Source organism: Thamnophis sirtalis, unplaced genomic scaffold (assembly GCF_051295495.1).
Source record: "Thamnophis sirtalis isolate CommonGarterSnake01/CBP01778 unplaced genomic scaffold, rThaSir2_p1.2 scaffold_4, whole genome shotgun sequence".
In the NCBI taxonomy this organism is placed as follows: Eukaryota; Metazoa; Chordata; class Lepidosauria; order Squamata; family Natricidae; genus Thamnophis; species Thamnophis sirtalis.
In genome coordinates this window covers 203,292-223,225 of record NW_028261384.1, presented here as the reverse complement: position 1 = coordinate 223,225, position 19,934 = coordinate 203,292, and the positions used below count along the sequence as shown (strand labels likewise).

At 54.3% G+C, this 19,934-nt stretch overlaps 2 protein-coding genes across 2 annotated transcripts; both read right to left on the bottom strand.

Moving 5' to 3' along the window:
• Positions 1-138: 138 nt before the first annotated feature.
• LOC106550749 (transmembrane protein 176B) lies at positions 139-2,669 on the bottom strand. Its single transcript, XM_087712204.1, is given in 8 exon segments — positions 139-464; positions 961-1,071; positions 1,449-1,618; positions 1,621-1,687; positions 1,767-1,820; positions 1,990-2,063; positions 2,066-2,125; positions 2,573-2,669. Coding segments are annotated over 8 exon segments (720 nt in total). The 3' UTR covers positions 139-377.
• A 12,160-nt stretch (positions 2,670-14,829) lies between these two features.
• Positions 14,830-16,300, bottom strand: TMUB1 (transmembrane and ubiquitin like domain containing 1). Its single transcript, XM_087712247.1, has 2 exons — positions 15,921-16,300; positions 14,830-15,419 (listed from the first exon to the last, which is right to left on the bottom strand). Exons 1-2 carry the CDS (start codon positions 16,268-16,270, stop codon positions 15,059-15,061), a joined length of 711 nt encoding a protein of 236 aa, XP_087568373.1. The 5' UTR covers positions 16,271-16,300; the 3' UTR covers positions 14,830-15,058.
• Between the last annotated feature and the right edge of the window lie 3,634 nt (positions 16,301-19,934).

Below are 19,934 nucleotides of genomic sequence, written 5' to 3'. Positions count from 1 at the left end.
ACCTTGGCCAGGCCCATCCGCCTATGGACACTGAGCCAGGAGTGGGCATCTGGCAGCTTTTCCCTGGCAGACGAGTCTCCCCACCCACGCGGCCCCCGAGTTGGGCTGAGCAGACAGACGGACAGACAGGAGCCAAGATTCCAGAAATTCCCCTTTTATTGATGGGGGGTGTGAAGAGGGTTGGCTGGCATGAGAAGCCACCAAGGAGCATCTGAGTTCAGGAGTGGCTGCAGGGACGTGCTGGGCCCCCGTTCGGTTCCCCAGGAAGAGCCAAAAGCCAGGGATTGGATTGGACTTATTCAATTTGTATGCCGCCCTATTCCCGAGAGACTCAGGGCGGCTAAGGGGGGGGGGGAAGGGGCTTCTCTCCGTGCCCCTCAGGCGGGGTTCTCCTCTTTGCCCGGCTCCTCGGGCACAGGAGGGGTGTCTGCTTCCTCCACAGCCATGTAGTCCTTCCAGCCCCCCTGGGAGAAAAAGAAAGGTGGGTTGTGTGGCTTCCCCAGGACTGGTCAGTGGCCAGCAAACAGCCCCCCCCGCTCCCCCCTGCCATTTACTCCCGAGGGAACGGGGGACCGGAGGGGAGAACGGAGCACAGGCTGCTCTTCCTGAGCCTCTGTGGAGTCCCTGGAGCAAGGGTGTCAAAATCCATTTTGTTGAGGGTTGCATCAGGTTTGTGTTTGACCTGGGGGGGTGGGGGGCATGGCCAGTTCGTCACAGAGGCTCCGTTTTTGGCCGCAACGGCCTCCTGCAGCCGTCTGCCAGCAACACCGGAGCCCAGGCAGCTGCGCTGATCCAAGCTCCGTTTTTGCTGGCAGAAGCACCACAGGCCGGTCCTTCCCTATCTCCAGGGTGGGGCAGATCTAAGCACCCTGTGAGCATTGAGTTTGACACCTGGAGTGAACAGCCGGGAGGCTAAGCAGGTGCAGAACCCGGGGGCTCTGCGCCCTTCCCCTGACCTACCCAGCAGGAGCGGCACAGGCGGAGCAGGCCGTATCCGAAGCAGAAGAGAGCGATGGCCAGAGCGGCGGAGTGCAGGATCAACAGGAGGATCTGGCTGCTGCTCCACATGTGCTGGGGAGGGAGGGGGGTCTTGAATCAATAGGAGAAGGCGGAGAAACGGTTGGCCACACAACCCCCCCCCCGCCCAGTCCACCGAAGTGCACCAGTGTACTCTCCACACCAGATGGGACTCAGACGGGCTCCTCGGTGGGGAGGAGGGAGTGGGAGGGGGCAGTGCCCCTGTGTGAGGAGCAAAGGGCACCTCTTCCAGGGACACATACCTGAAGCGTCCTGAGGACAGGTGAGCCCTGCCTGCCCCTCAGCCTGATATTCAGCACAGCCCAACAGAGAGGATTGTACTTTGAAGGTCCGGCCGTGGAATTGCCGTCTTCTACGGGGCGCCGCTGCCCGCCTCCCTCTCTGGGGCGCCCCGTAGAAGACACACTCACCAGGAACGCCCAGAGCGCCTCCTGGCACTCCCTGGCCCGCTCATGTTCCCTCTGGCTGTCGTACGAAGGGCTGGCTGTCAGTCCCCAGGACTCGTAGCCCCGTTCCTCCGCTCTGTGTTTGCAGAGGCTCTCAACAAAGAGGGGTTGGTAAGTCAGCGATGGGAATTCCCCAAGCCCAACGCGAAGGCCACGGAGCCTGCCACGACGCTGCCCAGGTTGAGGAAGGTGGCCAGGTGGACCTAAAAGGCAAGGCGGGGGACAGCTGAGAATGGGCACCGGGTACTTGTGCCAGGTCTGGACGGGACCCTCCCCACTTACCCAGTTGCCGCCATGTCGTGCGCCGACCACGGAGAAGGAGCCAGAGAGGATGAACTGGAGGAGGGAGGGAAGCAGACAGGTGAGGGGTCGTGTCTATCGGGGCCTCCCACCAGCAGGAAGCAAGCCCCCGACCCACTTCGTGGACTGGACTGACTCCTCGGGATGTCCGCAAGGCGGCCATCCAGCCCCCCTCAAATGGACCGGACTCGTCCCCACTGCTCACCAGGCTGCCCGTCCAGAAAGGGACTCCATTATCCAATACACGGCGGTAGTAGTAGTAGTCGATGTACGCGGGTTCGGAGTTAAGCTGAGGATCACCCCGAGGCCGATGCAGACGGCGCCAAGCAGGATCTGGGCTCCTGAAGAGGGGGGAAAGGGGAGACCACAAGACACACAAGACGCTGGCAAGGCGGCAACGGGGACCCAGATGCCACGTGGGCTCCTACCTCAGCAGAAGCGGGGGGGGGGGGGAGGAGCAGCCCTTTGGCTCAGCGTGCAAATCCCATAAAGCGGCCAGATGTGCCAAGAGGGCAGAAGGGATCTTAAGGTTTAATGAAGGTTTAATTTTATTTATAGGCCGCCCAATCCCGAAGGATCTTAGGGGCTACGAGGTTTCGTTCAACCAGATCTTGGGGGTGGGGGGGCTTCGTGAGAACCAGGCTTGGGGGGGAGGCACCTCGAGCATCTGCAGAGTTCGGAGAGCCAATCCCTCCAGGCTGGGCAAGGCCTGTCCCCCGTCCGATCTGGCTTCCCTAGGCCTGCAGCACCCAGTCCCCAAATCCTTACCCCCAAGACCTTCTGCTCACCCCCGTGTGGGTGGCGGGCGGGGGGAGCGCCGGTGGCATCCTTGGCGGCTGCTTTGCGGCGACCCAGGGACGCCAGGCCCTTACACAGGTACGCCATGCCAGACTCCTGGCGGAGGGTGATGTTCACCACGGTGCCCCGGAGCCCCCCAGGGCCACCTCGGAGCCTGCGATCTTCAACACGGTGCCCGCCATGGCTCCCCTCGCCGCTGCTGCTTTCTCTGGCAGGGGGCGGTGGGGGAGAGGCTGGAATACTGGCAGCTGCTGGGCAGAGGAGGAAGTCAGCTAGGTGGAAAAGGCCCAGCGGATTAGGGGGCGGGGAGGGGGGTGTCCCACTGCCAAGACAGGGGAGCCCCTCGTGGGTTTCCTTGCGATCCCCCCCCCCGCGTTTCCCGCTGGAAGCCCTCGGGGGCCTCTTCTGTGCCGAGATTGGGGGTCTTTTTAAGTGCTAACACGCAGAGGAATGCGGGGCTACGGAGCCTCCCCCCGTGGCTCCCTGGGGTTCGAAAGGGGGGCGCCCTCCCCAGCATCCCTGCTTTGCCCTGCAGACGCCCCCCTGTCCCGGATGGCCGCCTCGGGCTTTCGTCTTTGATCCCACGGCAGGTGAGCGACCGCCCCCCCCTTTCTCCGAGTGGGGCGGCCGGGGGCTCCGTCTGCGCAGGCCCCGGACTTCGGGGGGGGGGGCGCTGCCCGAAGGAAAGGGGGGGGGCTTCTTCCACGGCAGCGCTGCAGGCGCAAACCCCCCGCCCAGCCCTGCTCACCGGGCGCCGCTTGCGTGGCGTGGAGACGGTGCCGCGGCTCTCGTTCCTCGCCCCGAACTGCGATGCGGGGAAAACAAGGAAGCCCGTGGTTGGCCTCCTGGGCGGGGATCCGTCGGAGCGCCGCCTCGGCTGTGTTTTCTCCTCCGCCCCCGCGCGGCCACTTTCGGGAAAAGGCTCTGCCCCGCGTCCGACCCCGCACTTGGCTCGGGAGGCTTCTCCGGATTTGTGGCTGGGAGGAGGAGGAGAGGGGGGGGGGGCTTAGGAAGCCTCCTGCCCCCCACGGGGGATCCTGGCAAGGGGGGCGCTCGCGCGGGACGAAGCCTTAGGCGACAGGGAAAGTCCCGCCGCGGGAGCCGGTCCTTGGCACCAAACAGCCGTCCGGAGCGGGAGGGGGCGGGGCGGGTCGGCAGAGTGGGGGGGGGGAAAGGCTCAGCGGCACGCGATCCACCTCGCGAAGGAGTCGGTCCCGCAGAGCGACCCGCGGAATGTCCGGGAATCGAACTCGCGCGCGGCTGCCAGCTGGGAAAGAGACGAGGGAACTCCAGGGGACTAGATCATCCCGGGCTTCTTCTGGCATCCTGGAGAGGCCGCTGCAGACGAGCTTCTCCTCCTGGGCAGGATTCGACCCCTAAAATAGGGGTTTTATCCAGATAGTCCCGACTTACAACACTTCGTTTAGCCACCATTCCAAGTTGCAAAGGCGCCCCAAAAAGTGGCTTTAGGACCCCTTTTCCTTTAGCTTTCTAGAGTCCCCAGGGCCATGACATCACAATTCAGATGCTGGGCCACCGACTCGTACCTACAACGGTCGCAGTGTCCCGGGGTCACAGGATCCCCCTTTCACCGTGACCTTCTGACGGGTGAGGATTCACTTAACGACCGTGTGGCTGACTTAACAATCTCAGCAATTCTCATTTTTCCAATTTGACTCATACTTACAACGGTTGCCGTGCCCCCCACGGTCCCAGGATCCTCCTTGTGCCGCCTCCCGACAAGCCAAGACAACAGGACGCCGGGTTCGCTTCAGACCAGGTTGGTAAGTGAACCAGGGCGATTCACTTAACAACAGTGTGAAAGAAAGGTCGTAACACAGAACCAAAGGCCCTTAATGCAAGGTCTCGCTTAGCAACAGAAATGCAAGTTGTGATCTACGTACTTCCCTTAAATGAGGGTAATCCTCGGTTTTACGACCCCAACCTCCGTTGCCGAGGGAGAGGTTTGTTAAGGGAGTTTTGTCCCATTGTAGGATTGTTCAGCCAATCACCGTCGGTGATGAGTTAGCCACGTGGCAGAGGGGGGTGGAGCCTCCCCATCCGGACTTGACAAAAGGGAATAGCAGCGCTAACCCCGCGGCCGTCGTAAACACGAGTCTGTTTCCTAGACGCAAGCGCAGGAGAGAAGCATGTCGTTTTGGTGAGAGGTTTTAAACCCTTTTTTCTATTGGAGGGAGAACACCGTAAATCTGGAAACTTAATTCAAATAAGGCTGACTCGAGAGAGAAAAGCGGCGGATCTAAATTGGCCAATTGAAGTCTCTCCCCCCCCACTTTTTTTTTCCTAACTTTCGGAAGCCAGGCTGGACTTTCCATTGCAATTCCATGTGGGTTGGCTTCATGCGCTTTCTTACACTCTTAATCTTGGACCTTGTGGGGACACTGAATATATTTAAATCTTAATTGCTCTGAAGAGTCTTTTTTCTCTCTTTTTTTAATTGTTGGCTACTTTTGTTATATTTCCGATTCTTTAAAAAAAAAGTCAAAATAGAGACGGGAAGAATAAGCATTGAGAGTTGATGCAATGAACACTGCCATCTAGTGGACTTGAAACGCTGTTACTAGAGAGAAGCTGTTCCCTTGAAGGGCTGAAAGGGCAGGAATACAGTGGTTTACACAGCTGTTTCCCGTGGAGCTTTCAGTATCTGGAAACCTCCTTTAGATTAAACAGAAGCGCCGAGGGAAAGCTCCGAGTGGCCTTGCAAAGACTTTCATCGGGGAAAAAAGAGAGAGACTGAATTTATTTCTTCCAGCTTTCTGGCAGTTCTTGTATTATCCTTATATATTATCTTGCTGGGCAGGTGGTGAATTTTTTTTTTCTTCCTTGGCTCTCTGACTTCTTTTTTGAGGTTTTGAAGTACTTGATTCCGATTTATTTATATATATAATTTGTCTCTCTTTTCCTTTTGAAGATATTGGAGACAAATGGATGGCTTGCTTTAAAATTTGAGTAAATTGGACTGAAGACTTTTTTTCTCTCCTCTCTTTTCTTTTTGTTCTGTTACTTTTCTTTTTAAGTGAGAGATCTTCACTTTTTCCTCTTTCCTCTTTCTTTTTTCCTCTAATTTTTATTTATAATCTCGTATCTTCATAAACTGATGTTTAAATTTTTGTGATACTAACTGGACTAGAACATAAAAGAAAAATTCAGAAGATGAATAGAAAAACGACCCCTGCTGGTTTTACAACAAGGACCCCCGTCTCCTCACCTGCAGGAGGACAAAGATGAATACAGTCCATGCTTCAACAAGAAAAGGAGGAGGAGGAGATTGCCTTAGAGGCAATCATGCAAGCGATGCAGAAATTACAAGCAGCAACTGATAGCAGGAATGAAAAGTTAGATGCCATTGTAAAGAAGTTTGAGAGTATAGAAAAAAGAACGGAGACCCTAGAATACTTTGTTGAAAAATGAAGGAATAACATTTGTGTTTGAATGCATGATGTACAAGGAGAACAATGAACATAAGCGTACTCGATGGATGATTGGCGGGTTTATACATAATTGAAAATAGTGACACATAAACAAACAGTTGGTAAATTCTTTGTAAAAATATTCAAATGAGAGAAGTGATTACATAAAGATATATTGTTATTAAATAGACAATGAAGAATGCAAGGGAATTAGGTTTCTTGAAAAGAAATATTAATCGTAATTGAATATATGATGTACAATGAAAGTGAGGCACCTAGTTATATTAGACGGAAAATCTGTGATTTTACACGTAATTGAAAATATGGATGCAAAAACGCTTGTAACCAAACGACATGCTGTATGTAATGGATGAGAATTTTATGTTGTTTTTTATGTTTAAAAATAAAAAATAATTGGAAAAAAACAACCAGAATTGAGCTGGAAGGGACCGTGGAGGTCATCCAGTCCACTCCCTGCTCAGGCAGGAGACCCTGTGGCATTCCCAACCAATGGCTGTCCAGTCTCGTCTTCAAAGCCTCCAGGGATGGAGCCCCCACAAGTTCTGGGGGCAAGCAGTTCCCACGGTTAAGGGTTCTCACTGTCAGGGCAATTCGCCTTAATTCTAAGAAGATTATCTTCTTAATTAGTTTCCAGTTTCTTGCCTTGCCTTGTACAAAATGGAATATAGAATCAGAGTGGGAAGGGATCTCGGTGGTCATCCAGTCCAACCCCCTGCTCAGGAAGGAAGCCCTATTGGGTGGACCTAACAAATGTAGAACACATTCATTCAGAAGTTGATGGATGTTTTAGTGTTCCGGGTTTGCAGAAGAAAACCAGATACAAATGTAAGATGATGCAAAACAAGTTTTAGGTAATCTTAATTCTTAAGAAAGAAAAAATCCATGGATGGCTCAAAGCGTTTATTTATTGAGTTTAGGACTTGGGGCTCTGCAGTCCTCTGGCCAGGAAGGGGGAAGCGACTCAGAGCATGTAAGGCCCCCTCACTACACCTGTCAGCAAAGACGTCTTGGACTTAAAGACAGGTCCCAAATCTCCCTCACCCTTTGAATCCAGACCAAAAGGCACGGCCTTTTATGGACTTACCTTAATCAAAGATTTAGATTTAGATTTTAGATTTTAATAGCATTTATAGGCCACCCTTTTCCCTGAGGGGACTCAGGGCGGCTTACAATAATAAAGGAAGGGGAGTGAAGACAAAACATAAAAAGAAATGTGCAATAACTGAAAAATACTAAAAACACAACATTCTCTCAGCATTCGGGAGGGGCGGAAGAGTTTATCCCCAGGCCTGACGGGCTAGCCAGATCTTGAGGGCTGTACGGAAGGCCTGGGCTGTGGTCAGGGTACGAATCTCCACGGGGAGATTGTTCCATAGCGTCGGAGCAGCAACTGAGAAGGCTCTCCTCCGGGTAGTCGCCAGTCGGCACTGACTGGCGGATGGAATACGGAGGAGGCCCGCTCTATGCGATCTGATGGGACGCAGGGAGGTTATTGGCAGAAGGCGGTCTCTCAAATAGTCAGATCCACTACCATGGAGCGCTTTATAGGTGGTAAGTAAGACCTTGAATTGCACCCGGAGATCTACAGGCAGCCAGCGCAGCTTGCGGAGGATAGGTGTTATGTGGGCGAACCGAGGTGCGCCCACAATCACTCGCGCGGCCACGTTCTGTACTAGCTGAAGTCGCCGGATGCTCTTCAAGGGCAGCCCCATGTAGAGCACGTTGCAGTATTCCAGCTTAGAGATCACAAGGGCTCGAGTGACTGTCGTGAGAGCCTCCCGATTCAGGTAGGGCCGCAACTGGCGCACCAGGCGAACCTGGGCGAATGCCCCCCTGGTCACAGCCGTTAAGTGGTGGTCAAAACTCAGCTGTGGATCCAGGAGGACTCCCAAGTTGCGGACCCTGTCTGAGGGGTATAAAATTTGACCCCCCAGCCAGTGCAAGCAACCATCTATTTTACTCCAAGCTATTCTTGCAATATTTACACCATTCAAAAACATCTCCAGCACAGCTGTCATCTGATCTAAGTGGGCTTCTACAGCATTAGAAATTAGACACCATAGTTAAGTCTCCTTAAAACTTTGGTAAGATTGCCTTTCAAAACGTGGGGGCATTCAATCATTTCTCCCATTATTAACTAGTGGGGGGGGTGGTGAATGAGAATCAGGGGCAAAAGAATATGGGCCAGTTTCCATGCCCCTCTTCCTTTTCCCCAACTATCATAGAACCACAATTTCATAACTTCCTGTATTGGTGCCAGAAGAGAAGCCAACCCTCTTTTTAAAAAAACTGGTCTGCCTTGCAGAATGTTACTAAGGTGGTTCTTTACATCTAGAAATATCCTGAAAAGGGGGGGTGGGTGGGTTTCCAACAAAAGCCTTGTGTTCAACCATGCAAGTAATCCACTCACCTAGAAAGAGGGGGGGGGGAGGCAAAATATCCATGACTTAGGGTGGAGACAAGCACCCAAGAATCTTATTCATACAAATGTAATTAAACTTGTATGCAGCCTAAACTTTGGAGGGCTCACATTAAAGAAAGAGAGTGAAGCATAAAAAGACGAAGGGTTTTCCAATCCTTCTGCGGGCGACCGTTGTCTCAAGGGATGTGTAAGTAGGGGGAGGAAACTAAGGAACCCACCAACCTCACCATCCAGAATATGTCTGTGTAAACTTTCAATCCTCCAGGTCCCTTTTGTCCCCAAAGTGCTTTTTCCAAAAGGCAACTGGACTGTTTCCCCCCCCCCTTGAAAAAAGGGCATCCAAGAAGCTTCTTCAGCTCTTCAGTGAGTCCAGGAAGCTTCTTGCAGAAGGAAAACCTCTTCAAGGGGGGGGGGGGGAAATATCCAAGTCTGGTTGCCTTTTGGAAAAAAGCACTTTTAGTAGCATTTCTGTGTCAGTGCACAACATACGTACGATGAGGTTGGTTGAGCTCCCTCAACGCAACCCCGACTCAAGGCAACTCAGTGTAGACCAAAAAAGAAGAAAAATATATCCCTGAGCCAGTGTTTTTCAACCACTGTGCCATGACATAGTGTAAGGTCTGCCGTGGGAAAAACACCTTATATATAGTCAATATAGGCACAGAGTTAAACTTTTTTAAACCTTTTCTAATGGTGGTGTGCCTCGTGATTTTTTTCATGAAAAAAGTGTGCCTTTGCACAAAAAAGGTTGAAAAACACTGATCCCTGAGCCAATAAATCCCATTAACCCCCAGACCCCCAGCTGCACCAGTGTGAACGTGTTGCGCCTTGTGCAAACCCCTCCTGGTCCTCCTCCTCCTCCTCCTCCGTGGCTGCTTCTCATTCAGGGCTCTGTTCTTTCGGGGCTGGCAGCCGGGACTAAGCGTGTCCCCGGGATGAGGCCACTCTTTCGGCTTCCCTTCGCCCGCCTTGCTCTTCCGAGGCTCCCCACCATTCGCCCCTTAATCAACGCAGGGAGAGACCGGGAGGGGCAGGAGGTTTTCGGGCCAATCCCTAGTGGGGGAGGCGGCTAGAACCGTGGTCGCCATGCCGGGAAAGCAGCCCCGCACAGCCCGAGGGCAGCTGGGGGAGCCGGCCTTCGCTTGGCCCGGGAGCCTCGGCTTGGAGTGTCCGGGCGCCGCCGGCCGCTCACCCCACTAATCAGGGGCTACAGGAGCCCTTTTCTCCCCCCCCCCAACCGGTCCTCTGCCCTTCGGTGAGACTCGAGGCCCCTCGGTGGGTGTCAAGTTCTCGGACTGTCGACCTGGGCAGAGCCGGGTGTCGCCGATTGCCAGGCTGACCGCGGCCTCGGGGGCGCCGTCGGCTCCGGCTGGGAAGGCCAGCACGGCCGAGGCGGAGGAAGGGGGGAATCGCGCGGCCGGCTAGCGGAGGAGGCTCCGCCGAATGGCTGGAGTTTTTCCCGGAGCTTCTTCGGTTCGCTGAAAGGCAGCGAGTGGAAGAGCGAAGGGGGCCAAGCGCCGCCGCCGCCGCCGAAGAGAAGCGGCCAGTTGGGGCCAGAAAGGGAGGAGAAGCCCCCAGCCGCCTCCGGAGCTTCAATACTTTCCCTCCGCGGCCTCCCATTGGGCAGCGAGCGAGGAGCCCTTGTTTCCCATTGGTGGGAGCCGAGTGACGACATCGGGTTTCTCTCTCTTTCTCTCTCAATCTGTCTCTTTCTTTCTCTTCGTCTCTCTTTCTCTCTCTCTCTCTTTCTTTCTTTCTTTCTTTCTCTCTGTCTCTCGTTCTCTCTTGTGTTTTTGTTTCTATAACGGAACCTGCCCGCCCAGCAGAAGCTTCCGTGCTTCAAGGGGCTTCTTTGAATGGCTGTTCTACGCAACGGAGCACAAGGCGATCCAATGCAACGCGCTGCTGTGCTGTGCTCTGCTCTGCTCTTGCGCTGCCCCTCCATGCGATGCCCCGCTATGCTTTGGAAAAACCACCCCTGCTCCTCGCCCAGGGTTCCTTCCGGTGGATGGGCAGCTGCAGGTGTTGGTCAAATGGATAAATAAACATTGTGATGTAGAGTCTCGTGAAGAGCTGCAGGTCAGGAAAGTTTATGAGTTTTCATAGTTGAAAAAAGTGCTACCACCAGACTCCTCTTTTGATGAAGGAGGGAGGGAGGGAGGGAGGGGAGGGAGAGTTGGCTTTGCCTTGGCATCTGTGGGCGCAAAGGAAGTACAAATGCCTGGTTTTTCTTCCTCTCTGGTTGGAAATTCTGGAAGTTGGCAATCCAGCAGACTTCTGTTGGAAGAAATGTCCTTCTGGGTTCGGCTCCAAGTGGGGGAAAAGACACTGGAAACACGGAGGCTGCTTGGAAAGATGGTTTAATTGTGGACAGGACCACGTGGCTTGAGGTCCTGGGGGGGTGGAAGGTGATCGCATGCTCCAATGTTGCAGAAAATCAGGAGATTCCGACTGCGAGATCAAGAAAGGCTTTATTTGGCCAAATAGTTCAGATAGAGAGAGCCATTTCTAACATCTGAACAGCCTTCTAATCCAAACACGTGTTCTTATAATTAGTATGTGCAAAGCTCAATGTCGACTGGCGACCACACGGAGGAGAGCCTTTTCTGTTGCTGCCCCGACCCTATGGAACGAGCTCCCCATGGAGATCCGCACCCTCACCACGACCCAGACCTTCCGCGCAGCCCTCAAGATCTGGCTCTCCCAGCAGGCCTGGGGATAGGCTTCCAATTACCCGCCCGAGTGTTTGATTGCTGAATGAAAGCTGTGTTTTATTATTTTTCTTTTGTTCACAAAGTGTTTGTTTTGACCTTGCACTTCCCCTCCCCTGTGGTTGTAAGCCGCCCTGAGTCCCCTCAGGGAAAAGGGCGGCATATAAATCCCAATAAACCTAAAACCTAAACCTAAACCTTTGAGCTTGTATTCTGATTGGCTGTCAGGCCCCCACGGGGCCCTGCAGGGGCAACTCTCTAGGCTGCCTCCCAGGCTTACTTGATTTGCTAGGTGATGATGTAACCTTCCCAGGTGCCCTGTGGGGAGATGGGTAAAGGGCCAATACTATCATGCCTTCACCCCATCACTCTGGAGCTGAAGGGGGAGTTCTTTGTCACGTAGAATAGACTGGCTCAGGCCTTTTAATGGCCCATTGACAAAGGTGGAGGGGAGCTGAGTTTCTGTCTCTCATTCTGTCCTTTTGGTATTTTTTTAAATATTTCATTTCTCGAGGAGAGAGGTGGGTGGTAGCTTCCCAAACTCCTACAGTGCTAAATTGGGGAAGGCTGATCTATGGCAAATGCAATCATCCAGACTTCTACAGAAGAGAAGGATTACGATATCAGGCCTGGGGAAAGCTGATGTTAGTCAGGTCGGCTATTGAAAAAGGCAGATGTTAAAAAAGGAGCCATTTCTTTAAAAAGCCCCAAACCGGCACAGTGAAGGGTGTAACTCCAGAAAGTGTTTCTCCACCATGTCAACTTTCCCAAATTCCCAGCAGTTGCTGTGCTGGCTGAGGGATTCCGGAGTCTAAAAGCCAGGCGTCACGAATTGACCAAGGTTGGGAAAGACTGGGAGTGGGGAGCTGCCATGTTTCTGTTGTGAAACATACAGCAACAGCGGCCACAAAGGTTGCCAAAGTTTGGGAAGACAGGATGAAAAGTTCCCGATCTCCTGCAACCGTCCTACAACTTTAGGCAGAAGCCTCTGATCTGATGGGGGCTCTACCATCTCACCTTCCTTCTGCAGTCCCGCGAGGGTGGGCTGCCCGTGGCTACGCCAGCTTTCTAAGTCACCCACTATGGTCCTCTCAAGCCTGTTGTAGGAAGTTCAAGCCCACCCCTCTCCTGGGAAATGAAACATTTTAGGAAATATTAAAAAGGCAGAATATTTCCCCTAAAAAGAGAAGTAGAAACTCTCTCACACACACAGAGCCTTCTCAATGGGCCATTAAGGCCTAGTCTATTCTACATAACAAAGATCTACCCCCTTCAGGCATAGCCCTTTCGTTACCCTTCATTGCACCACCCACCATGTTCCAACCAAACGAAGCACACAGACAACCTACAAAGCTAGCTGTGACCTCTGACCAGGATACTCTTACTGTGCCCCAGGAAGTTCAAAGCCCCGAGGACATGAAACTCAGGGACTCTCAGCATCTCTTCCCTTTTCACCCAGAAGCTCCAAGGCCCATCATCCCCTCCACAATCGAACCATCTTTCCAAACGGCCTCCGTGTTTCCGGGCTCTTTTCCCCCACTTGGAACTGAATCCAGGTGGATGGTTCTTCCAACACTGTTCCGATGGAATGAAAATGGAATGTGTCTTATTGTTACTTTGGGATTAAACATTAAGCCCTAAAATCAAGATCAGAGTTTTAAAAGCAGACGCAGCCCAGAACTTCCCACCAGGCCTAATGCTAAGATATGAGATGTGTCTCTTTCCCCATCTTGCAATCTTCAATCCTACCCCCCACCCCCCACCCCCAAAACAGCTGGCCAGGCCCTTCCTCAAAGGTTCCCTGTTCCTGCTTAAATGCTTCCCACACACTGGCTCTCGCTTTTAGTCTTAAGGAAGGAATCTCCGCCGGCAGATGCTCCGAGATACCATTCCAACCAGCCTCTTCTTAAAAACCTCCAGTGATGGACGCACCCACAACCTCTGGTGGCCAGCTGTTCCCTCGGTTAATTGTCTTCACTGTTAGGAAGTTTCTCCTTAATTCCAGGCTGATTCTCTCCTTGAAGAATCGGATGATTACGGAGGGATTGGAAAATAACAATAATAATTTAAAAAAAGAAGGCAGCAGGCTTTGTGGTTTCTACCAGCCAAAGCCTCCAATTTTACAGAAGACAAATCTACGCTCCGATGTTTCCTTTATTTCTCAAAAAAAACCAAGGATTTTTCCTCTTTTCTTTTTGCAAGTTAGCGGGGGGGGGGGGATCAAAGTGCCAGGATTGGGAGAGAATGGGGGGGGGGTGAGGTGACCCCCGCCGGGTTTCCGCCCTTATGCGCCCTGAGCAATTTGATTTCAATTGACAGCCAAGGTTCCATTTAGTGACCATGATGGGGCCAAAAGGCCACTTGAGACTGATCCTTGTACTTACGGCTTACAGGATTGTGATTTGGCAACCGTCGCGCAGTGAGTCTGGCCGCAGCGTCCATAAGTCCAGAGCAACCTTCCCGGCTGGGATCTGACCAGCCAAGGCAACAGGGAAGGCAGCAAAGGGTGGGGGGGGGATTGTCTCAAGTCCCATTTGCGTGATGTCTCACTTAATGACAATCCCCGGTCCCTATTGTGATTGTCAGGCCCCTTTAAAGACTTCCTGGGCTGGAGGGAGGGAGTCAGGCGCCCTGGGAATCCCCGGTGTAAGAATATTTACCAGAGGAAGGGTAACAAGAGCTATGGGGAAAGGGGGGAGAGAGAGGAGGAGGAGGAAGAGGGGAGGAAAAAAGTAAGGAAAGGGAAGGAAGGAAGGAAAAGAGTGAAAGAAAAAGAGAGCAAAAGAGAAGAAATGGGAGAAAGAGAAAAAGAAAGAAAACAAAGGGGGAGAGAGAAAGAAAAAGAACAAAAGGAAGAACTGAGGAAAGGGAGAGAGAAAGAGAAAGAAAGAAAGAGAGAGAGAAAGAAAGAGAGAGAGAGAGAGAAAGAAAGAAAGAAAGAAAGAAAAGAGAAGGAAAGCCAGGGAGGCTGTGCTTAGTAGAGATTCTCCTTGAGTTACCACCGTTATTCAACCCAAACTTCATCTTGCCAAATGAAAGATTCCCTAAGGGAACTTAGCCCCATTTCCAGCCATCCTTTGCCACAGTGGCTCAGCGAATCCTTGCGGCTGAATAAATTTGTCACCCGGTCGTTAAGTGAACCCGGCTTCCTCCTCGGACTTGGCTGGCCGGGAGGTCGGAAAATCCTGGATCCCAGGGACCCTGTGACGGCCGTCAATCCGAATCGGCCAGCATGGGAGGGGCTGCAACCGTCCTCAGGCTGAGAAACACCCCCAAGTCCCATTTTTCCCCAGGACCATCGGAACTCAGGACGGTCGCTAAACGGACTGTTCTAAGTTGGGGACTTGCCAGCATTCCCCTCCCACCAAAGTGCACCCCAAAATAAGGCCAGGGTCTCCAAACATCTGGGGGGGGAGGGAGGAAGAGGGAAGGGTAGGGGGGGGAGAGACTGCAGACCCCCTCCCCCTAAAGATGCTCCAGCGGCCACCAAGCGAGCCTCCCCCCTCCTCCTGTCCCCCAACCAGCAGCCATTGCGGTGAACCTCCGCCCCCTTGTGTTCGGGGTAGGGCCCAGCCAGCAGCCCCCCCTCCCTTTGCAGAGAAGCCCCCCTCCTCTCTGCCACCACCACCACCACCCCCGGCACCCACCGTGGAGACGGTGCATTCCCTTTTTCCTTCACAGCTTTAATGGAAAAACAATGACCAGGGGTTGGAATAGAATAGAATAACAGAGTCGGAAGGGACCTTGGAGGTCATCCAGTCCAACCCCCTGCTTAGGCTGGCCAGGAGACACCCAGACTCAGCCCCTCTGGCCCCCACCGGGACTCAGAGCTCAGCCCCGTCCCCCCAACAGGCGTCCCCCAGTCTGGGCGCAGAGCGGCCTCCTTCGGTGTCATCTGCGGTAGACGGCAAAGGCCACGAAGCTGAAGACCAGGGTGAGGCCGGCCAGGCAGGTGGTGGCCGTGGCGGTGAAGACGTGGCGGTGCTGCAGCTGGAAGTACCACAGGGCGGCCAGCATCAGCACCAGGAGGGGCATCATCAGGCTGCCCACGTTCAGGGCGGCGTGGGCCGCTTCGGCATCGGTCCGGAGGCCGGCATTGGGGCCGGCTGGGGGCGGCCGGTGCTGGGCGACGTGGCAGTGGAGCACGCTGTTGTTGGTCAGGTGCAGGGCGGCCAGAGTCTGGGCGTCGTCCCGGAGGAGCTGGCCCTGGTAGATGAGGCGGACCAGCTGCTCCTGGCCCGGGAAGTAGAGCCTAGTGGGCGAGGAAGGAGAGGAGCGGTGGGCAGGCGGGAGGGTCCGTTTGGAGTGGGCCCAGGACGCCCAAGGAGGAGGCTCCTCCTGCCCCCTCCCCAAGTTCCCCCAGCCCCCCTCCTCCCCCTTTGCCCCCTCCCCCTTGTTCCAGCCCCCCTCCCCCACCCCTCGCCCCCACCCCAGGCCCCCAACTCCCTCCTTTGCCTTTCAGGGTCCCAAGCCCCCCCCTCTTCCTTCTGATCCCCCCCACCAGCCCCCTCCCCAGCCCCCCCCAACTCCCTCCTTTGCCTTTCAGGGTCCCAAGCCCCCCCCTCTTCCTTCTGATCCCCCCCACCAGCCCCCTCCCCAGCCCCCCCCAACTCTCTCCTTTGCCTTTCAGGGTCCCAAGCCCCCCCCTCTTCCTTCTGATCCCCCCCACCAGCCCCCTCCGCAGCCCCGGGGGAATCGGGGTCCTCTCTTTGGGGGGGGGGGCTCCCCCATCCCCCCCGCTCCCGTGGCTGACCTCTTGAGGGCGCCCACCGTGTCCCTGGGGCGCACCCTGGCCAGCCGCTCCGTCTCGTTCAGGAACTTGAGCCGCAGGACGAAGGGGGGCCCGGAGCCTTCCTCCCCGCCCTCCCCCTCCTCCTCCCCCTCCTCCTGCCGGCCCCCACCGCCGTCCCTGGGTCTGGGAGGGGCGGGGCGGGGGTCGGCGGGGAGGGGGTCTCGGCGGGCGTGGGGGGCGGCGGCGGGGAGGGCTCCGTCCCCCCGCTCGCCCGTCCGCGTGGAGAACCAGGCCAGCCCCAGCAGCCCCAGAGCCGCCACCAGCGCCGCCAGCGCCGTCACCTCGTCCCCGACGCCCTCCACCAGCGCCATCGCCCCGCCGCCTGCCCGCCCGCCCGCCGCCGCCAGGGGGAGCCCGCGGCACGCGCTTCCGGGTCTCGCCCCGCGTCACGCGCGCGCCATGGCCGCGGGGCCCGCCGGGCGCTGTAGTCGGAGCCCTGACGCGCTTCCGGGAGGGCTGACGCGCTTCCGGGGGCCCGAGGCGGAAGTGGGCGCGCCCCGCTCCCCCCTCCTTCCCCCATGGTGGGGGGAGCAGGAGAGAGAGAGGGAGGGAGGCGGAGGAAGAAAGGATGGATGAAGCAAGGAAAGAGGGAAGGAGGAGGAAGGAAAGAGAGAGAATGGGAAGAGAATGGGAAAAAAGAATAAGAGGAAAAAGGGGGGGGGAGGAGGAAGGACGGAAGGAGAGACAATAGGAAGAGAATAAAAAAGACAAAAAGAATGGAAAAAAGAATGAGAAGAAGAAAAAATGACGGAGAGAAGGGGGGAAGGAGAGACAATGAGAAGAGAGAATAAAGAAAGACAGAAATAGAGGGAATGGAAAAAAGAATGAGAAGAGGGGAAGGAGTGGGTAGACAGAAAAGGGGGAGGCCCCAATGGTTGTACCCCTCCCCAACCCAGGTGCTGTCGTAACTCTGAACGGTCTCTAAGTGAACCATTGCAAGTCGGGGACTGCCTGTCTATTCCGCCCTCTTGAATAAACCAAAGCTTTGAATGCGGACTCCATAGCGGTGCAATTCACCGGGAAACACCCTTGCGCTGGGTTGGGGGACCTGCGGGAGCGTCTTCGTCCCACTGGACCCACAGCGTGGGTGGCATCCATCCTATGGACCCAGTCAGTGAAAGAGTTTCAACTGGGTCAGGAAGAGAGCTTTCCCAGCCATGGCCCAACCCTTTGGAACATTCTCCACCCCACTCCCATGGCGAGGGAGGGGGTTGGACTAGAAGACCTCCCAGGCCCCTTCCAACCCTGTTCTTCTGGTTCATCTGCACTCTAATATCGGCATTGCAGTAAGACTAATGAGTTAGAGACTCCTCCTCCTCCTCCTCTTGCGGGGTGGAGTCTGGGCAACTGAATGGGGCTAGCAGCGTGTTTCATGGCCGGATGCCCTTTCTGTCGCTAATGTGGAGTTTTGTTCAGCGGATATATTCTCATTGTGCCCAGAGATAGAGAAATATCTGCCTCTCCTTAGGATCGAACTCACAGCCTCCTCATTGTGAGGCAAGAGCTCCACCTCTAGGCCACCACATCACTCTTTACAAGTTAGATACTAGAGGCAATACTATCCGCTTCCTTCGCCAGGAGCTCTGAAAACTTGAGGAATGTATTCTCCGTGCTTCCTCCTAGAGAGATGGGTGAATGGAAGGAGCCTCGGGGACCTTGCCGTCTTTCTGTGATCATTTGATACGGTGAAAGCTGTGCCAATGAAGGCGGGTCTGAAGGGTCCTTGGTGCTCTCTGAGCCGGGTGGTTTCCTAGCTCTGGTGATGTTACTTAGTCTGGGTAAGAAGCGTCTGTAAGAGAACCACCAAGCTTCCTCGGAGTGCTAAGGGCCCTGGTTAAAACTGTTCCTGGCAGATGTTGGGGTCTCCTGGTAGGCTGGCAGGAAAGTATCTGAATAGAGCTGGGAGGGACCTCGGAAGTCATCTAGCTCAGGCAGGAGACCCTTCAGAAGTACAGAGTCGGAAGGGACATTGGAAGTCATTTAGTCCAAAGCCCCCCAGCTCAAGAGACCCTTGCAGGAGAAGAAAATAACAGGGTTGGAAGGGACCTTGGAGGTCTTCTAGTCCAACCCCCAGCTCAAGCAGGGGACCCTTACACAATGACTTCATTTGCTGGCTCTGGTCGCTTGGCCAGAGAAAGGTCCCATCCCTTTGGGACCCCAAATAGGTAAGGAAGGGAAAAGTCCATCCATCAATCAGCTGGAGGGGACCTTGGAGGTCTTCTAGTCCAACCCCCAGCTCAAGCAGGGGACCCTATGCCATTCTGAACAAATGGCTGTCCATTTATCTCTTCTTGGAAACCTCCGGTGATGGCGCATCCACAACTTCTGGTGGCAAGCAGTTCCAGTGGTCAATGGTTCTCACCGTTAGGACGTCTCTCCTTCGTTCTGTAGGTTGAGCTCTCCTTGATTCGTTTCCATCCGTTGTTTCTTGTCAAGGGAGACAAATCTCTTCCTCGCGCCTGGAGATTAGGCAGAAACGTCGGAGAAGATCAAGTCCACCACCGTGTTTTCTCCAGCTGCATCCGGGAAGCTGTGGAGATTAAGGCGGCTTCCTTCGGGAAATGGAAGACCCCGAAGAAGAAGGCAACGGCCCCGGCAAGCACAGGCTCTCTAGCAGAAAGACCCCCACCCACACACATAGACACCCCAAGTGCTAACAAGGAAGGCAATGCCCAAGAGGAGGATGTTGCAACTCCACAGCCCCACTAGAAGTGGCTTTGAAGCCGAAAAGGAGCAGGGAGACGGATCCACGAAGGACCTTGAAGGGTAGATCTGTTCAAGGAGGGGAAGGAGAAGCCCAGAAGAGAAGGAATTCCTTGCTGCTCTTTAGGGAGATTTCCCTGGAAAGAAACCCCGAAAGGGGGGAAACCAGGACGATGCCAGTTCCAGAACATCTGATTCTCCCTGCAAACCCCAAGCAGAGCAACTGGGAAACATGGCCGATCCAAGATAGCAGATTAACCGAGTTGGAAGGGACCTTGTAGGTCATCCACCCTCCAGGCCTTCTGCAAAGCCCTTAAAACCTGGCTGTTCCGACAGGCCTGGGGCTAAAGAGTTTTTGCCCCCCTTCTCGAATGGTATGGTTGTTGTGTGTTTTAAATTTTGTATTGTTATGTCTTGTCTTTTTATCCCCCTGTCTGTACCTCCTTCCCTGATTGAATTGTGAGCCGCCCTGAGTCCCCTTCGGGGAAAAGGGCGGCATACAAATGAAATAAATCCAATCTAAATCCAATCCAATCTAGTCCAACCCTCCACCCAAGCAGGAAACCCCATACCGTTTTTTGACAGAGGGCAGTCGAGTTTCTCCTTGAAAGCTTCCAGTGATGAAACTCCGGCAACTTCTGTTCCATGGGTTGATTGGTCTCCCGGTCAGAAAATGTTCTCCTTATTTCCAGGTTGAATCTCTCCTTGGTCAGTTTCCATCCATTCTTCCTTCTCTGGCCTTCGGGTGTTTTGGAGAATAGGCTCATGTGTTGAAAGACTGATATCTTGTCTCCCCTGGTCCTTCTCTTCACTAGACCAGCCAGGCCCAGTTCCTGTAACTATTCATTGTTATAGCAAGTTAGACTTATATACCGCTTCATAGGGCTTCCAGCCCTCTCTAAGCGGTTTACAGAGTCAGCATATCACCCCCAACAACAATCCGGGTCCTCATTTCACCCACCTCGGAAGGATGGAAGGCTGAGTCAACCCTGAGCCTGGTGGGATTTGAACAGCCGAACTGCTGAACTGCAGTCAGCTGAAGTAGCCTGCAGTGCTGCATTTAACCACTGCGCCACCTTGGCTCTATGTTTTGTTTTAGCCTCCAGTCCCCTCATCATCCTGGTTGCTCTTCTCTGCACTCTTTCCAGAGTCTCAGCATCTTTTTTATAGTGTGGTGACCAAAACTGGATGCAGTACTCTAAGTGTGGCCTTACTAGGGCTTTATAGGGTGGTATTAGTACCTCACTTGATCCTGATTTTATCCCTCTGTTA

Excerpts from the sequence above, each read along its gene's own strand:
- TMUB1 (XM_087712247.1), bottom strand. The coding sequence starts at position 16,270 with ATGGCGCTGGTGGAGGGCGTCGGGGACGAGGTGACGGCGCTGGCGGCG. Across the intron at positions 15,420-15,920 it reads ACGGTGGGCGCCCTCAAGAG|GCTCTACTTCCCGGGCCAGG; the intron begins GTCAGCCACGGG and ends CTCGCCCACTAG.